This window comes from Phalacrocorax carbo, chromosome 4 (genome assembly GCF_963921805.1).
Source record: "Phalacrocorax carbo chromosome 4, bPhaCar2.1, whole genome shotgun sequence".
In the NCBI taxonomy this organism is placed as follows: Eukaryota; Metazoa; Chordata; class Aves; order Suliformes; family Phalacrocoracidae; genus Phalacrocorax; species Phalacrocorax carbo.
Window position 1 is genome coordinate 33,548,176 of NC_087516.1, and position 20,521 is coordinate 33,568,696.

General features: G+C 38.5%; 1 protein-coding gene across 2 annotated transcripts in view; it reads left to right on the top strand.

Moving 5' to 3' along the window:
* The window catches only part of MICU3 (mitochondrial calcium uptake family member 3), a 66,663-nt gene that overhangs the window by 14,531 nt on the left and 31,611 nt on the right, over positions 1-20,521 (top strand). For both annotated transcript variants that reach the window (XM_064449501.1, XM_064449500.1), the window contains exons 3-6: positions 2,694-2,725; positions 3,572-3,650; positions 7,652-7,699; positions 9,132-9,214. In XM_064449501.1, the coding sequence (XP_064305571.1) occupies positions 2,694-2,725; positions 3,572-3,650; positions 7,652-7,699; positions 9,132-9,214 (242 nt within the window). The remainder of the gene's footprint in view (positions 1-2,693; positions 2,726-3,571; positions 3,651-7,651; positions 7,700-9,131; positions 9,215-20,521) is intronic.

Genomic DNA, 20,521 nt, shown 5'->3' on the forward strand with positions numbered 1-20,521 from the left:
ACCATGTATGGTCATGAAGCATCTGGTGCCACATACTGGACATCAGTTAAACATTTTGTTTTAACTCCATTTTATGACAGTTTGACTGGTTTGACCGCACCTTATGTATGGTTTGCTATTAAAATTTTTCCATGCTAATGAAATTTATGCTTCCTCCTGTCTCACAGCAAGTATTCAGATTTTAAAAAACAAACCAGACCAGACCAGACCAAAAAATGTTAAGCTCACAAGGACGTTCTGTTCATCTCATGCCAAAAGAGGAGATCTGGAGTTGAACAGTCAGATACCCTTCAGAGTTCAATGCAGCAAGCCTTCCTCATATGAAAATCCTTCCTGTGCATCCAGTCATCTCTGAGACTGAAAGCAAAACTAACCTGGATATCCTTTAGTTTTGTAGACTAGTGTGAGAGATTACATGATTGCAATAATTATTTTAAGGGATAATGTAAGAGGCTGTAACTAAGTAGAATTGGATGGCTTTGTTGTAGTGGAAGTCATATTGTCTAGGACATTTGGACAGAAGGCTGACAAGTAGGAGGTAACAGATGAAGTAGATGACTTGCGGGTATTATCACTTCCAGGTTTTGATCTCTGACTGTGTTAATTTCAACCTTTATACTGCAACTTCGTACTGTTTTGTCTGTTTGGGCAAGTCTTAATTTTCTGTCTTGCTCTATGGAAGGCAGTAACTTCAAGGAAGGTATTTTTCTCAATGAAATAATACATTCTAAATTTAGCATTTTTTATTTTTGGATCACTTTGTAAATAAGTTACAAGTTGTAAATAGGTGGGTCCATTCAGGCTGACATACTAGAGCAACTATATTTTGCAGAAAAAGAAAGAACGTATACCTGGGTTTTTTATGGATAAAGACTAGAAAGGTCTTGAGGTTCGTCAAAAAGCAAAAATGCCCTTTGAAGAGTAATAATAGTAGCTCTTTATATCTGCTTTGTAGAAAAGCTAATAACACTAGACCTGAATGAGATTTGTGATGGAGTGAATGCGTCTATTGTGATTGATTTACTTTGGAAATCTTGTAAACCCTACAAAAGTCAAGAGGGTGTTCACTTCCTTTTTTGATTAAACACTAACTAATATGGTAAGAGTATATTTTCTTTTATAAAATGTAACTTCTGACTCCAGGCAGTTATTATAAAAAATATGAAATAAATGCTGTAATTAACTTGTTGCTTCTGCCTTTATGGTGGCAGGCTTTCCTTTAGGAAAATACAATATTTTTAAGTCATGCATGATATATTTCTATCATCTGAATATGTGCTTATTTATTTAGAAAGCCAATTAAGAGAAGTTCAGCTTCCCTTTAGCCCTAACTACAGTAATTTTAGCCTAATACTGAGCTGTACAGAGTATGTATGTACACATAAATCTTCACTTGCTTGTCTAGAAAGAAAAATCTATCTGATTGGAAATTTAGAAATATTTATTCCCCAAGATTTTTATGGTAGGCATAAGCTTATATCAGTTTATATGGCAAATGAGGGTTTTTGTTGGGTTTTATTTAGCATTTTGAGACAAGCCTTATTTGACATTAAAAAATTAAACTGAAAAGTATATGAAAATCTGTTAGCTCATGTCATGATGTTGCTTGATATAACTCCACCATAGTTGGAGGGGTACTTGTGGACAGTCTTGGTGCTAACCTCTACCAAGATGTAAAACTAAAATTTCAGTGAGTTTCTAACGATAAACTAATGAAACACCATAGTGAGTAGCTTCTGTATCATGATAATTATTTTACAGAGCATGGAGTTCATAAAGAGGAAGGAATTTCTAATACCACAGTGTTTTGCTCTATAAAAACGAGCCTTTACCAACCAAAAAGTTATGAATTTCACTACATATTCTCCTACCATTTGTACCTTTGTGAATTCTGATATTCAGAGTGCTTTATCTCTATATTGAATCTGCGCAATTGGTTGTCTTGAGAGGGTGGTGAGGAACCTCAAGGTTTGAATTCTTGGATGGTTGTGGTCAACTATTGTCAAACGCAGATATCTTTTTCTGCTCTTGGAGTCTTTCATCTAAGGAATAAGGAAGAAAGCATCTGCTCAGTCTTACTATCAATTTTAAGTGTTAACAAGCAGTTCCAGTTCTGAACAAGAGGCCCTCTTCAGCTCCTCTGTTAAAACTACTTAGAAAAAATTGACTCTGACAGGCTGTAAGAGGGACCATGAATTTGAGTTATTAGGAATAGCTGAAGGGAGTCTTAGCACCTGGTATAGTTTTGATAATTTTTTTCTGTGTTTGGTTTAAAATGTGTGACTAGGCCCTGAACCAAGGGCCAGAATCTAGGTCTCCCTACAATCGTCACTGTAATACTACTGCTACTAAATAATTATTTCAGAATATTGATACCACTGGTTAACATGAATGCCCTCTATTTCCTGTTTAGTGCTTTAGTGGTGTGTTTTGGAGGTAGGAAGTCTTTTCTTTCACTGAAGCAGAGTTGGATTAAAAACTATACATCTGAATTGGTTCTTTAAAGTTAGGAGTTTAGGTATGTATTAAGCTAATTTTTTTTAACAACAAAGATAATTTTTTGAACCAGGTTGAAGATTAGCCTCATGAAATAAGGAAAATATCTTTTATTTGCCTAGAAAACACAGAGTATAGGTGCAGTCTAATTTTTATGACGCCACAATGGTATTCATAACTTCTGTCTTTTGTTGCAGGTGCTAAGAAGTGGCGATCTCTTTCAAAGCAGGTGGGCAATAATTCCTGTGCTGTCTTATAACCATAGATTTTGATACAGTTACTTTCTTTCATGATGTAAACTTAGTCACAGGAGAAAGAAGGGAGTTCTAAAATTTATTTTTCTTTTTTAAAGAGAGAGACTTTGATTTCTTAGTTTTTTGTCACTTCAGACTCAGCTGAATCCAGAATCTCAAAGATACTTGAGCAGCTGTGCTTGTTATGTTGGATTTGCTGACTTTCTCAAGCCTCTGTCAGTTCCTTCCTCAGTCCTTATCTGACTGAGTTTCTTCAGTGTCTAAGTGTAACAGGTGTATCCAAAGCTGCCTGAAATAGTCATGCCACTCTCTACCTTTTGTGATGTTTAAGTGCCTCTTACTTTTTTTCTTTTACATTTTTGCAACTCTAAAAAGACCCTGTCTGTATCCTTGTATTTTAAGGAAAGTACATTCATATTCATGGGTGAAGTTTGCCTTAGTTCAGGGGTAGTGTTTTAAAAGAACATTTGCTTGGAGCTTGTATGAAAACCTTACTGAAATCCAGAGGGACTTATCCTTGGCTTCAGTGAATATGGGCAGTGGTGAGTAATTTCAGCAACAAATATGTTACATGTCTCTGTCCAACTCTGCAAACACTTAGTATTCATTCATGAGCAATTCTTGGAATAATCATGTATGCAAAATTTATATATTTGCTTGCGCGCTTCCAAAGTAATTTTGGTAAACTGAGGTTAACTAGTAGATTTTCATGCAGTTCCTTGTCTTTTTTATTGATTTCCTAGCATTTACTCATCATCTCTTAACTACTTCGTTAAATATTTAATTATATACTTTTATCCTTTTAAAATCTTATTTTTCAGGAACTGAATCAGATCCTTATGGAGACACCACCGGTCTGGAAAGGATCATCTAAACTTTTCCGTAATCTTAATGAGAAAGGTGGGGGATAAGAATTTGTTTTCCTGAACCAAATTATCACTTGTGTTAATTTATTGTGGCTAAAGTGATGTTGTACTTTAATTTGAGTCATATCTTCAAAAAGATAAAAAGTGTTTGTTGCTTTCTACATTTTACAGCGTTGAAAAGTTCCCCATAACCTTTACATTGTTTTGATCCTGCTATCTTACAGCTAGCCTCTTTAAGTGAATTGGTATCTTAAGCGTTTGTTAAACTCATGGCTGAATGTTTCACGTTCGGTTTGTTGTAATGAACACGATATCTCTTTATGATCTTAGTAGTGCAATGATTTGATTATTTTTAAAGGCAGTAATGGTATCTTATATCACTGAATAAGCATTTTCTTCAGAGCAGAGAGGCAGTTTTAGAAATACTATATATACCTTTAAATTCTGCAGATGAGGGCGTTGATAGCTTTTAAAACTGATACTATTGGTAAAGGAAGAGCCATGAGCCATGCTCCTGGTCTCCCCTTCCCCCCCTTTTTTAGTAAGTTCTATCACTTCAAAAACAAAAAAAGAAAAAAATCAACAACAACAAAAAAAACTATTATGGCTGTATACAGGCATTTAAAAGTTATTTATGATAAATAATCCACATATTCCTTTGATTAAATTCAGAATGGGAAAGGTCTGGTGGAGCATTTTAAATATTTTTAAAAGAAGCTACAAGCACTTCTATAAAATAATGACACTTTGAATGCTTAAAATACACATACCAACAACAAAAATCTAATCAAATGTGTGCATGTAATTGATTAAATCAAATGCAATTCAGATTTATTAAAGGCATAAGTACACACCTATTCTCAGAGGACGGTCCTGGGCTGGAATATCTAGTGCATGGAGGTGCTCACTTTTTTTCCCCGAGTCTGCAGCCAGAACTCCGGAGAGGCAGGAACTGGCACATCTTTGCCATTTTGTATTTCCTTGTATTTCCATGCCCTAGGCTGCTTTCTATTTAGTCAGAACAGCTGACTTTTGAAATATTAATTACATAAAAATTCAGCTTCAGAATCTGTTAAATGAATACAGTATCAGTTTTTTTTTAAAAAAACATACCTGGATGTTGCTTACTAAATCTGTAATAAAATGTCTGTAACATGTGCAGTCTTGATCCAACAATATCTTACTCCAGGTTTCTGCCAGTGAAATTCTACAGAAGTTGATGGAATTAAGAGGACTCAAAACTGGCATAATAAGCTGGTAAAATTAGTAATAAACTTTAGCACTTACATAGGTTTTCAGTGTGTCTTACAAAAAAGGGGATCAGTTATCCCATTTCATAGATGATAAAAGATGATGGATCTTATGACTGATAAGGTCATTCAGTAAGCTAGTGACAGGAATGGGAACAGAATTCAGGTCTCTTTCATTCTAATTTAGTGCTTATTTAGTACATGACAAGAAAACTCCAAGATTAATTTACTCATTTTCTTTAAAACATGCACATTTTAATATGAAGCAAGTAGCAAAAGCCTATGTCTGTTTATTTTGCCATACATTCATTTAAACCAGATGAGCTACCTAGATTTGTACTGGTTATCCTTAAGTTTTATTTTTATGTTTTACCCTTGAGCGACCTCCTTCTCTTCTTTCCGATCTTAGTGTAAGCTTTTCTCTTCAGTCCTCATTTCAGAGCCTCTCTCCCATAGCACTCAGAGCAATCAACCAGAACTACCTGTCTACAGCTACGATATACCAGTACAAACAAAAGGAGAGAATGCTTTCAAGGCCTTTTATATCGCTCTCTTCATACCTGAGATGGACTACTTGACAATTGCTCTTTCTTCCTCCGTTTTACAACAAAGAAGGTGTCATTAAACAAACAAAAATACATATTTACATTTATTGACTGGCTATTAAAGAATGTTTTACATCACTGAATAGGAACCTTTGAGGTATCTGATTTCTCGATAGCTGCTTGTCCAAACAGATTCAAGCAGGCCTTTGAAAACTAATTTCTGCAAGCTGCTGTATAAAAGCAAGAAGATAAAGCATAGAGCATACCTTACTTAAATGCTCACATTTAATCTTCGCTAATCTCCAGTGTTGAGCTATGTGTAAATTGAGGAAAAGAGTAGATGGTATTAAAAATAGTTAGTAGCCTTCCTAACTAGATCTACTAGCAGTGGTAGAATTTTGGTTCTGAAGACTGAAATTTAATATAATTTCTTTGGGGTTTTTTTGTTCTTTTTCACATGAATGGAATGGAAGTTGGGAGGGTAGCATTGCAGCTGGTAAAGATTGAGGGTTTTAGTGATACTTTCTAGGATTTGATTTGATTTGGTTCCAAAGATAGTTTAGTTAACTGTCTGTCTTTTGTATTGTCTTTATATTCCAGTCTCTCTGATATCTGTGGAGATCTCTGTGGTTGGTTATTTTTTCTTTTATGTTTGAGGATAGTAGACATGATTCTCTTGCTTCTCTTTCAATACAGTTGGCTTTTAGGGATGAGTATTGTATGATCAAAGGTTTGGGGAGGCATTTGGACAGATCCAAGAGAAATATAGTTGAGATGTTCATATCTCATTCAAGAGGACAGAAATTATTGAGTGTTACTTCAGGACAGAATTAATATAGAACTTTTTGTGCTGTAAATATTAGTAGAATATGCCAAATTTCTTATTTTGGCAGCGTTGGAAGTGCTCACGTTAAATGCATTCAAATAATTGTAAAGTCCATATGAATGATACAGATTTTGAGTTTTAACTTTACAAGTTTTTCAGTTTAAAAAAATCAGATGATTTTATATAGTTTGTCACATATTCAGTTAAGTCAGATTTTAAAAGATACTTAGACATCCAAAGATGTGGCTCTTTTTCTAAAAACTTTTGCACCTGACTTGGACTGAAATCAAGGAGACAGCTAGCAACTCTTGAAAATCCCAGCTGATAGACATCTTTACTCTCAGGCATCTAAATACTTTTTTATTTTACTCTTTTGAAATAGTCTAATATTGTGGACTGACTTAACACTTCTGGTTTTGGAGAACAGATGAAATCAATTGGTTAGAAATCAAGAACCAGTTTTGCTAGTTTAACCTCGAAGATCATTAGAACTAAGCATACTTGGGAGAGCTGCAAGTCATTGTTTTCAGTTCTTAGTCAACTGTAAGATGCTTCTCTTCATTGGTGCTATGGGCATTCTGCAAGGTTTTCTCTTTACCCAAGAGCTAGAAAAGCAGAACAGCAGCATATGGTACCAGACATACTATTTGGATACTGACTTCAGCTTGAATTCAGGTTTTGCCCTAATTACTTCTGAAAAGAAAAGAAGTGCCATTCCACATTGTGATTGCCTTTTGACATCTAACAGAAGATCAAAAGCTTAGAATGTATTCCTTACAGATCATCTGAATGTAGAACAGATAGTATGAACGTCTCTAACAAGCTTTAAAATATTTAACAAAATTTACGCAGTCATTAAGTGCTTTAATACAAATTTCGGGTAATGAATATGAAAATGTGCATATAAAGACAACTCAAAAGCTCAAATCTGTGCTTTCATAAGTAACACGAGGCTAAGTTTTCAATTAATATAGGACATGCACTTACAAAGCATGTATTAAAGTCAAGAACTGTATTCAAACGGTATGTATCAGGAGGGAGCACTATTAATGTTCTCAGAGTAAATGTTGTCATACTGTTAGAGTGTATTGTCATGAATTATTGGTGGGGTTTTCAGAAAGAAAATTGAATAAATAATTTATCCACTGACTGTAGTTGTTTATTTGCCATATTTTATGTATTCCTCCCCTAAAATACTCACAAAAAAAACCCCACAAACCCAAACAGAAAACCCCATAGATCAATATTTTGGACAAATAACTCATTGACATTGACATTGAATACAGTCAAATGCACAGACATATGAATATGCATGTGTACAAAAACTCTTCTTGCATATAGATCTAATATTTTCAAGTTTAGGATGTGAAGACAAGGTGAAACTAATATGGCATAACTTTTTTTTTCTCTTCAGGTGTGATATCTTACACAGAATATTTATTCCTCTTATGTATTTTAACAAGTAAGTACTTTTAGAGGAACAAAAAACCCAAAACTTCCATACAAATTTCTAAGCTCTGAAGGTATTGCCGTACATTACAATATTCCTTTTTTTCTTTTTTTTTTTTCCTCCTCTCCCCCATATTCCAATATGGGGGGAAAATGTATCGTGCATCTGTATGTCCACCTGAACCTCTCCTGTCCTACTGGAATCTTGCGCTGTTTTATTTAAGTGCTTTATTATCTAGAACAGCTTTGACTGTTGAGAAAGTTGAGCCATATACTTCAGCTAAACCCCAGTTAAAAGCTTAAATTTATTTTCTTCTTTGAAAGTCCTACAAAATTTCTAGCTGAATTTACTGAAGTTCTTAAAGGACATTGAATATAGGGAGAAGAGAAAGATACACATTATTACTGGTTTGTTTCATCTATTAGTGCGTAATAGGTTACATCAATGAGACGGTGATAGAATATAAAATCTGTTGAACTAAAGTAAATGTTTATTTATGTTAGAAAACACTAAGAAAATGGAATACTTATTCTTCTGCCACCCAGAAAACCAAAGTAGAAGAACTTATAGCTGGAGTAAACTAAGCCTGATACAGACTTTGTTTTGATATTTTAAGAGGTGTTTTTTGGGAAGGAGCAACACGTTTTGTCTTTCCTTGTATGTAATTAATCCAATAGAAATTTTTTAGGTTTTTCTTCAGACATGATTAGGATTCTTATTGTGAATCAGAGCAGGAACTTGACCCTGAAACCTTAAAGTTCCAAACCGCTGGATCGATGGATGTTCTTCCATAATTTCTTTGTTCTCTGAACTAAGTTTTGGCCATAATTCATCCATATTGCAAATCATTGACTATCACCAAAATGTGGCCTAAAGGCTTCACTTACAGTTACCTTCAAAGTCCCCACATTTCAGAAATAATTTAAAATTCTAACCTAATCTCAAATTTCAATCACTCTAAGGATGTAGACCAGAAAATCCTGGGTCTTTTTCAACACATCATTTGTTTTCAACAGAAGTTGCGTCCTGTACCTTTTTTGCAAAGCTTTTTACAGTGTCTTCTAGAACACTGCGTTTTCATAGAAAATTGATTTTCTTCAGATTTTTGTTTTGTAACATAAAATGGACTCTGGTTATGAACTAACACTCTTAACTACCCGACCAGCCATTACTGAGAGATATTTTGGTCAGATATCTCATGTTCCTTTTCTACTGTCTATTTCGCCTAATCTATGAATGTGTGAGCATGCCTTCTGTTTTCATAACATGAATAATACTGTTTTACAGATGTTATGATTTGCATTTATTGTGTACACAAATATACTAATTTAAAGTAGTTGAGGTTATGGCTGTTATAAATGGATGCCAAATAATTTCTTAGAGTTTTATATTTGCTTTCTTTCCAGGCAAATAAAATAATTGAATGGGTTTTTTTTTTTGGCAGAGCCACATGCCGGTTTTAGAATCGCTTTCAACATGTTTGATACTGATGGCAATGAGATGGTGGACAAAAAGGAATTCTTAGTGGTATGTATATTTTCAGTCTTCGAATATTTTGATGTAGTCCTGAAATTCATTTCTTTGGTCTGGATTGAGACTCATGAAGATGTCAATCATGAGAACATGAGCTATTCTTCATTGAATATAGTTGTTTATTTGCCTTAGTTAATGTAAATTGTAAATAGCATCTCCTTATTACAGTGCATGGGAGTGTTTTATATAATGATTTTTGAACCTTAATTCCAGTTTTTATTCTGGATCTTTTTAATTGCTACTATGTTCACAGATAATTAGGCTATTAAAGTAACACTGCTGTATCAATGGTCAACAGAACTGTTTAATTGCCATGTTGATGGAGTGACTTGAGAAAGATTCTTTTCCTGTGTGACCATTTTGTCATTCGTTCTGCTTATACTCCCAGGCGACCTAAAAATATTGACTGACATACTGTGACACTCATCTGTTTTGGACAAGGTTTGGAATGAAATCAAATGTACTGTACATATATCTAGTCCAGCCCATGAAATCCATATGCTGAAGCAATTTGCTAAGCTCAGGTTCAGTGATTTCTTTTTAAGAATATTCCTGATAGCAAAACTGACTTTGTGCTGAGTAATTTTCATGTGCTTTGGAACAGATGTCAGGGCATCTAGAACTTGGCAGTAGTTTTGTTGCATCAAAGGTTTTGTTACATTACAAATCTGAATTAGTGTGTTTTACAAACTAGAGCTTTATTCAGTTTATTGCTTGAAAAAAACAGTTCTGTAAATTCTTCCTATAAATTATTTAAGCAGAGAGTTTAGTTTATTCCTGGTTAGAAATGTAAACAGTTCTAAAAGGCCCAGACTTTGAAAGAAGAATTAGTTTATTTCACATCATTGAGATTTCTGCATTAAGAAGAATTTGGCAATTGGGAGAAAATCTTCAATGAAATCTTAAACCATCCATTATATTTTGATTTTGATTATGATAAATCTGATAAATGCCACTTAAAATTCGAATACTCCATAAGTTTTCTGGTGATAGGATCTGCTAAGTACATGAGAACGATGCTCGCACTGAGAAGTTGTTTTGGTTTAACCCCAGCTGGCAACCAAGCCTCACACAGCCACTTGCTCACCATCTGCCCCAGTGGGATGGGGGGAAGAATGGGAAGAGTAAAAGTGAGAAAACTTGTGGGTTAGGATAAGAACAGTTTAATAATTGAAATATAATATAAATAATAATAAACCGTAATGAAAAGGAAAACAACAAAAAAGAGAGAAAGGAACAAAACCCAGGATAAACAGGTGATGCAGCCACTCGCCACCTGCTGACTGCCACCCAGCCAGTCCCCAAGCACTGATCACTGCCCCTGGTTAACTCCCCCTAGTTTATATACTAAACAAGACATCATATGGTATGGAATATCCCTTTGGCCAGTTTGGGTCAGCTGTCCTGGCTATACTCCCTCCCAGCTTCTTGTGCACCTCCTTTCTGGCAGAGTATGGGAAGCTGAAAAGCCCTTGACTTTATAATAAGCAGTGCTTCACATTACTTTGATGGTAAATCCAAAACACAGCACTATAACAGCTGTGTTATAGCTGTTATATATGTAACAGCTATATATATATATAACAGGAGGAAAATTAATTCTGTCCCAGCCAGAACCAGGACAGTATCCACCCCTTATTCTATACCATCTATGTCATGCCTGAATCCCACAGTTTCCAATACATCCCAATTAACCACCACTGCTTTTCCTGTCTTTTGATACGTATGTACACACAGATATTATTCTCTTAGTCTATGAGCCATCCCTCTAAAATGTCTGTTGAGTTCCTTTAGACAATGACTTTGGGCTCCATCAGTCATAACAGTCACTCAGGTTAGGGGAGATGGTGTGTGGTGTTGGATTGTTGCATGCTGAAGCCAATTGTGGTTCCATCACTGCTGCACTTTGCTCAGTTTCATTAAAGTTCATTCTTCATTAGTCTAGGTGATTCTTACTGTAATACAGTTGATTTGGCATATAGCAACCATAAAATTGATGACATATAGTTTTATATAGCAATTAACATCATACAGTTCAAAACATTGGCTATTCTCACCTAAAATCAAATTCCCTTGATGTACACATTGGACTTCCCCATTCTTCCATATCACCTACCAAGTACACCCAGGTCCTTGAGCAAAAGCAATCTCAGGAATGGGTTTGCCTTTGCCTGCAACAGGAGTATCTTCCCCAGCAGATTTATGTGAACTGCAGGGACTATTCCCTTCTACAACATACAAGAGTTTGGCTGGGCAGGGCCAACTCAATGGGCAGATCCCCTAGTGTTGACTAACCAGGTGGCTTTTGCGAAATGTGTATTGCAGTGTTTAAATGTCCCACCCCATATTGCTCTCAGCGGAGTCTTTAACAGTCCATTGTATAGTTTGATTTTCGTAAAGGCTGGTGCATCATAGGGGATGTGTTATACACACTCAGTGCCATGCTCTTTGGCCCAGGTATCTATGAGATTGTTTCAGAAATGAGTCCTGTTTTCTGACTCAGTTCTGGGGTGCCGTGTCACTATAGGGCTTGCTTTTCCAGGCCCAGGATAGTGTTCTGGGCAGTTGCATGGGGCACGGGATGTGCTTCCAGCCATCCAGTCGTTGCTTCCACCATTGTAAGCACATGGCGCTTGCCTTGGCAGGTTTGTGGGAGTGTGATGTAGTCAATTTGCCAGGTCTCCCCATATTTATATTTCAACCATTGTCCTCCATACCAGAGAGGCTTTAACCACATGCTCTGCAATCAAGCAAGCCAAGTTTCACATTGATGGATAACCTGTGCAATAGCGTCCATGGTCAAGTCCACCCCTCGATCATGAACCCACTTCTATGTTGCATCTCTTCCTTGATGCCCTGAGGTGTCATGGACCGACCAAGCTATAAATAATTCACCCTTATGTCACCAGTGCAGATCCACCTCAGCCACTTCAATCTTAGCAGCCTGATCCACCTGCTGGTTGTTTTGATGTTCTTCAGTGGTCCAACTCTTGGGTATGTGAGTGATGTACTTTTACAACCAGGTTCTCTACCCGGGCAGCAATACCTTGCCACAATGCAGCAGCCCAGATGGGTTTGCCCCTGTGCTGCCAGTTGCTTTGCTTCCATTGCGGCAGCCACCCCCACAGGGCATTTGCCACCATCCATGAGTCAGTATAAAGATAGAGCGCTGGCCATTTTTCCCATTCAGCGATGTCTAAGGCCAGCTGGATGGCCTTTACTGCTGCAAACTGACTTGATTCACCTTCTCCTTCAGCAGTTTCTGCAACTTGTCATATAGCACTCCATTCAGCAGCATTCCATCTCCGGTGCTTTCCCACAAGACCTCAGGACCCATTAGTGAACAGGGCATATTGGTTCTAATTTTCCGGTAATTTATAATATAGTCAGGCCTCTTCAGCATGTGTCACTTCCTCCTCTGGCAATATTCTGAAATCTTTGCCAGTCTGTAATCACTTCCAAGATTCCTGGGTGACTGGGATTTTGTATTTAGGCCCTTTGGGTGATCAGTGCAACCCACTTACTCCATGTAGCATCAGTTGCATGGTGTGTAGAAGGGACCCTCGCTTTAAACATCCAGCCCAGCACTGGCAGTCAGGGTGCCAGGAGGAGCCGTGCTTCAGTACCAGCCACGTCTGTAGCAGCTCAAACCCCTTCATATGCTGCCAATATTTCTTTTTCAGTTGGAGTATAACAGCCCTTGAACCCTCTGTATCTCCAACTCCAAAACCCTAGGGGTCAACCTTGGGTCTGCCCCAGTACTTTCTGCCAGAGGCTCCAGGTAGGGCCATTCTCCCTGGCTGTGGTGTAGAGCACATTTTTTACATCTTGTCTTGCCCAGACTGGCCCAAGAGCTACTGCATGAACTATTACCTGTTTCATTTGTTCAAAGGCTTGTAATTGCTCAGGACCCCATTTGAAATCATTCTTCTTTCAGGTCACTTGATAGAAAGGGCTTACAATCAGACTGTGTTTTGGAATATGCATTCTCCAAAAACCCACAACGCCCAAGAAAGCTTGTGTTTCCTTTTTGCTAGTTGGTGGAGACGTGGCTGCTATTTTGTTGATCACATCCACTGGGATCTGATGACATCCATCTTGCCATTTCACTCCTAAACTGGATGTCCCTTGACCTTATTTTGTTTTATGGCAAATCAGCCTTCAGAGGCATTTGGAGTATTTTCAACCCTTTCTGAAAAATATCTTCTGCTGTGTTGCCCCACACAATGATGTCATCAATGATTGCAGGTGTTCCAGAGCTCAACCCTGTTCCAGTACAGTCTGGATCAGTCCACGAAAAATGGTAGGACTGTGTTTCCACCCCGGGGCAGTCAATTCCAGATGTACTGGATACCCCTCCAAGTGATAGGAAGCTGTGGCCTGCACTCTGCTGTCAGAGGGATGGAGAAAAATGCATTAGCAATACCAGTTGTGGCACACCACTTGGCTGCCTTTCACTCCACTTCGTATTGAAGTTCTAGCATGTCTGGCACAGCAGTGCTCAGCAGCAGCATGACTTCGTTCAGGCCACGATAATTAGTGTCCATTCTCCATTAGATTTCTGCACTGGCCATATGGGACTGTTAAATGGTGAGGGGGTCTTACTTACTTACTTACTTACTTATTTACTTACTTGGCTCTCCAGTCGACGAATGAGCTCACGGATGGGAATCAGGGAGTCTCGGTTGGTGCGATATTGCCGCCAGTGCACTGTTGCGGTGGTGATCAGCACCTGTTTTTCTTTGACGCTCAGGAACCCCACAACAGAAGAGTCCTCTGGAAGACCAGGCAAGGTAGACAGCTGTTTAATTTCCTCCATCTCCAAAGCAGCTACACCAAAAGCCCACTTGTACCCTTTTGAGTCCTTGAAATACCCTCTCCTGAGCTGTTCTGTGCCGAGGATGCACAGACCCTCTGGGCCAGTCACAATGGGGTGCTTTTGCTACTCATTCCCAGTTAGACTCGCTTCAGCCTCTAATACAGTTAGCTCTTGTGATCCCCCTGTCACTCCAGAAACATAGATGGGTTCTTCCCTTGTATAGCTTGATGGCATTAGGGTGCACTGTGCACTGGTGTCCACTAAAGCCTTATACTCCTGTGGGGCTGATGTGCCAGGCCATCGAATTCACACAGTCCAGTAAGCCCGGTTATCCCTTTCGTCCACCTGGCTGGAGGCAGGGCCCCTCTAGTCCTGGTCATAGTATACATTACTCACTTCTTGTAAATGCAGATCAAAAGTCCCTTCATTAAAGTCAAGAATAACGTCAGCCCTTCTACTCTGTATGGGGCACTGCCCACTGGAGCAGCACTTTTCCTCAGGGAATCCCCATTTGTGATTGTTGTTCCTTCTAACTCATACTTGTGCCTCTAGGGTTAAGGTAGATTTTCCATCCCACTTCATTATGTTTTCTCCATGGTCACACAGGAAAAACCACAGGATGCCCTGTGGTGTGTACCCCCTATATACTCCCTCCTGAGAAAAGGAACACTTACTCCTAATAGCTGAGATACTGGTCTATACAAGTGGGGAGCAGGACATATCTTCTTTGAGTTGCTGGACGTCCCGGGACAGTTTCTTCACAGCTGAGATGAGGGAGGAAGAGAGACTTTCTTTGTATTGCCGGAATTGGCCAGCCAATTCATCCACTGCTTGTCCTTCTCCATATTTCCAGGTCACTACTGCCAGTGAGTTGGCATATGACAATGGTGCACTCCATACAAACTTCTACCACATGGGTTGTGTGCACTTGACTTCAGCTGGATCTTTGGATGATTGTTCATTGTCCAGGTTACCATAAATGGCCTTCAGCATGGCTAATTCCCTCAGGTACTGGATACCTCTCTCCATGGCGGTCCACCTGCCTGGGTGATATATAACATCTTCCTTGAAGGGATCCCTTTCTTTCACTTTGGACAGGACTCACCTCCAGAGGCTGAGGGTTTGTGCCCCTTCTCCAATCACTTTGTCAATGGCCCCTTTCCTAGAAAGGGATCCCAATTGTTTGGCTTCCCTAATCTCTAATTCCAGGCTACTGGCCCCATTATCCCAGCATCGGAGCAGCCAGGTGATGACGTGCTCACCTGGACGATGGCTGAAATTCTTTCACTTACCTTACAGCTCACTCAGGGATAGAGATCAGGTGGTTAGTGTCTTGTTTACAAGTTCTTTCTCTCCCTCCAAGGAAGAGGAGGAACCCTCCCACCGAGTTCTTCCTTGGGGGGAAACAGGAAATTCTTCCTCCTGGTCTTATGATGGTCTTGCTTTAGAGTAGCCTTCTTCCTCGCTGGTGCGACAGTATGCTGCTTCCTCCTCCTGCTGTTTAGGAGGAGCTTCTTCACTCTTTTCTGAATGAGCTGACTTCCGCTTCCAGTATTTCTTCTTGTGTATACGGGCAACTGATACCGGCACGGGTTGTTATACACACTCAGTGCCATGCTCTTTGGCCCAGCTATCTATGAGATTGTTTCGGAAATGAGCAGTGCCCATTGCGAGGGTTGGAGTAGCTGCAGTGCTTGTCCTGGGGATTTGAGTGGCTGCAGTGCCTGTTGCCAGGGTTGGAGTAACTGCAGTGCCTGTCTCAGTAGTTGAAGTTGTTGCAGTACCTGTTGATTTGTTTCCTCTTTTTTCTCTCTGAGGGTGCTGCATAATACCAAGCAGTGTTTGGTAGATACTAGCCAGGACCCAGCACAGTGCAATAAGTTGTGCCTTTCTGGAGTAACAAGAGCATTTTTTTTTCCAAGTATTCTATCAATTCATCGGGATCCTGTAGTTGTTCAGGAGTGAAGTTCCAGACCATTGGAGGTGAGAAGTTTGCTAAGTACCTGCCTGTATTCTACCACATGCTGTTCCACCCATGACCATCCAGCCTCCAGGCAGATCTCGGTGATTTTTTGAAATAGTTGTTTAACCCTAAACAAGACCTGAAACACATCCAGGAGACGTAGCAATAGGAGCATACTGGCTTGACCATCCCAAGGATATTCAGAATCCTCAAGAGCTAGTGTAACAAGGCTGAAGGAGAAAGGCAAGGTGAAAGAATGGGGGAAAGCATTCCTACTGTCTTCCCCATATATTGGCTCTCCAAGGAGGAAAGTTGAAGAATGTAATTATTAATAATTCCTGAGAGATAGTACCCAAGGTACAGAGATGACAGCTATACCAAATACAAATACCAAATTAGTCTTTTGACCAGTAATGTTGTTGTATCGTAAACCAATGTTATACAGTACAGCAAAATTATAATCCTGGCCCATCTCACAGAAGTGATAAACAGCACCAGAGGGAATACATACTGCAAGTGAGGATTTACATAATACAACCATGGAAACAAATAAAGCAACACTGTGACCAGCAACTATTAAACTAATATAATGAATGCTTATACCAAACCTATTTTAACACGCTATGGTCAGACCTGTTGTTATCTCAGCCCTTTGAGACCCATGTTGGGCACCAAAAATGAGTGTCATGGTTAACCCCAGCTGGCAACCAAGCCCCACAACAGCCGCTCACTCACCTCCCCCTTGGTGGCATGGGGGAGAGAATTGGAAGGGCGAAAGTAAGAAAACTCGTGGGTTGAGATAAGAACAGTTTAATAATAAATAATAATAATAATTGTAGTGAAAAGGAAAACAACAAAAAAGCAGAGGAACAAAACCCAGGAAAACCAGGTGATGCAGCTGCTTACCACATGCTGACTGATGCCCAGCCAGTCCCCAAGCACCAATCTCTGTCCCCTGGCCAACTCCCCTCAGTCTATAAACTGAGCATGACATGGTGTGGAATATCCTTTTGGCCAGCTTGGGTCAGCTCTCCAGGCTGTGTTCCCTCCCAGGTTCTTGTGCTCCCCCTTGCTGGCAGAGCATGGGAAACTGAAAAGTCCTTGACTTAGTATAAGCAGTGTGTAGCAACAACTAAAACATCAGCGTGTTATCACATTACTCTCATGGTAAATCCAAAACAAGCACTATACCAGCGACTAGGAGGAAAACTAACTCTGTTCTAGCTGGATTCAGGATACAAGTATAAAACTGAAAAGCCTTGGAGCAAGAGAGCTATTTCAGATTTATGTTCATTTCATTTGTTTTTTTGATTTTAAAAGAAATGGAAGGAATAATTAATGCTATTCTAAATGAATGTCAGTGATGAAGTAAAAAAAAATAATTTTTAAAAAATCATGAAATGCTGAAGATTGCCCACTTATCATTAGGGCTTCTGATTTTACAATGACTTCATGGCTATACATTAAGAAACTGCACAGCGCAGTATAAACCAGAGTTTTCTAAATTGGTAACGTCCGTACACAGCAGATGTCTGGGATTACACTGAAACACTCAGCTATGGCAAACATAGTTTATGACATTTCTTTAGAAATTAGCATTTAAAGGGTTGTGGTTAGTGGTTTAGACAAGCTTTCTGAAGACTGCACTAGGCCTGTATCTTCTACTGAACAAGTACAGGCAATTAACAGAATAAAATTGTAAGAGTTGAATCAGATGTTTGTAAAACAGGCATTTGCAGAAGACATCAAATCTTACCTTAATGCATTTTTTGCATAGTTGAGTTTATAAATAAGTGCAGTAAATACATATGAGAAAAAGCCTGCTGCCTTACTGAAGAAGAAGATGGAACAAAATATAAAGAATGAAACAGACATGTGGAATGGGTTTATGTGTCAGACAACTATTTATTTAAAACAAATACACCCTAATTTTCTGTGTGATGTCTCTTAACTGTTTTCAAGTCAAGTTATAAGGCTAGATTCAGATAAGCTATGCTAACCTAAAGAAAACAGAAATGTGAAAGAAACTGTCCTCAACACACTGAATTTCCCTCTTTTCAAGGAAGTGATACACAACGAAGTGAGTGAGATCTGAGATCTGGGGGACTTGTTTTCTGGTGGCATAGCTTAAGCAGAACAGGTCTCATTTATTCCAGAAGCTGTCACCACTTGCAAATTTTGGCATGCTGATCATTTTTTTGTATTCTAATATTAAATGTACATATATTTGCCAATTCCTAAAAAACCATCTCCTCCAGTCAGGGGAAAAAGCCAGCAAACATTGGAGTAATGGGCCAAAGGAAAACTAGGCAGGGGCAGTCATGATTCCATGAAATAGAATGTGGTGGAATGGACTGACAACTTTAAAAAAAAAAAGAAGAAAAAAGGCTTCCATTGCAACAGCTAAGTGGGAGGAAATTTAAGCAGGAGGCTTTGTCTTTCAGAAACCGATGCTGAAAATGAAATCAAGTAAGTGTATAAGGTGGGAAGCAAAGACAGCATTTAACTATGGATATTGCATCCATCTTTCTAACTATGCTTTTATAGTCCTCTTCACATTCTACTTTTTATTTGTTCTCTGTCATGGTCCCTGATAAGAATTTCTCCTTATTCTTTTCCTGTTACCAGAGTTGGTGGAGGTGAATAGAAGAAAGAAAGGAGAATTTTCAAACAGTAGATACACTGTTCTCCACCTGTTACTGTATTTAACATATTTGTATAGATTAAACCTGACCTTAACACTGCTTTGTTACTATGTCAGTGACCCTTCAAAAATTAGATCAAAACCTGTAAGTCAGAATGTTAGATCTGAAATGAGAAAGACTAAAATAGATAAATAGGTGGATATAGAATGTCTGTGTAAACAAAAGTAAACATGAAAATAAAGGTTGATTCAGTGATGCTGCAGCTGTGATAGACCTGGCCCCAGAACATACATTTGGCATCTGTACTCACCTTGCTTGGGTACGCATCATCTCCTGCGCACCTGGAAGCAGGAGGCTGTAAGTGTTGCCATTTGAACTATATCCAGCATTTGCAAAATACTTCTCCATTGATTACAGTCAGCTATCATAAAATTGGAAGTGTAGCTAATACTACTCAGTTTTGCAAATAAAGAGACTTTGAAGAGATTGGTGTAGGGATCACATGTTATGTGACTGTTGGAGAGTAGATTACATGAAGTGAGGAGTTGAAAAAAACTCAAGTTTTATGATAACAGCTTTAGTGGTTTTGTAAACTAATTCCATGGTGTTTGTGCTTTCCTCTTTGCTTATGTCATAGGGGTGAGGTCAGGGAACAGGAGGATTGTGTTCCCTTGTTACTAGAGATCTTGGTTTTGCTGCTCTCAGCAGTCAATCTCCTTATCCTATTTCAGTGTTCCTATGAAAGTACTCCTAGATCCTTTTCGCATTCAGTTTTCTACTCACTGGTATCCTATAGCACTCCTTCTGAACAAAAGATCCATTTCCAGAAGTTTAGCAAGTGCTTTAATGATGAATGCAACAGAATCCTACTCCCTTTGCCTCTGTGGTGGGGGGAGATGCATCCAAGGATACATTGCTTTTTACCAGTCTTTTTTGATTTTTCAGTTACTGCCATTCTTCCCTCCTACTTGATGGCATGTCACTTTACTTTTCACAAGGTATTTTCTTTCTTCTTCTCTCTCTTCACTTACCTTTCTTCTTTCCATAGTTTTGGGTTGCAAACTGTGTAATACTCTAGGCCATCCAGCTAAATGTCCTATCGTGACTCCTTCCTTGTCAGCATAGGTTATGGTAATTTGTGCCTGTAGGTTTTTTAAAAAATGAGAAAAAACATATCAAGGTCTGTAAATTGATCCCATACTCAGAAATAGATACACTGACACACATAATGTTCTGGTCTCTATGTGCCTTGTAAGGAATTCCAGAACACAGTAGTCCATTTTGGAAATTTATAAAATGTTATCTGTAAATGCATTTGCTATTTAATTGCTAAACATGGTATTCATTTGTTTCTGTGTTCTTATACCCCTGCAGTAGAATTTGCTGATCCCTTTGTTTTAGTCATCTGCCTTCTCTGAAATACGGTATTCTGAAATTAAATTTGGGTAATTTGCTTGCAAAATTTATCACACACACTTTATCTTTCACATTCTGATCCCAGGGGAGTTCTGTCATTACAATATCAGGTTTTTATCAGACTTCTGGTAGGTAAAACTGGGTCTTTGAAGTGACTGCCCCAACTCTGTACCACCATCTGTATGCCATGATGTTTGGTTCTGAAATACCATATCCTAGATAGGACAAATTTGTCAGACACTAATTTATTTTTTCAGTCATTTTGAGATTAGCAAATGCTACAAGTGGCAGTACAGTATTTTCAGCTGAAGTTTTTGAAAAGCTGAAGTTCACTGGTATAGATGGGATCATCGTTTATACTGCTCTGTGTCCTGTGAAGGTTAAACAAGATGTCACTTTTTTCTTAATGATTTGGGAATATTAATAAACATCACTATAAATAAACATCTTTAAAGAAT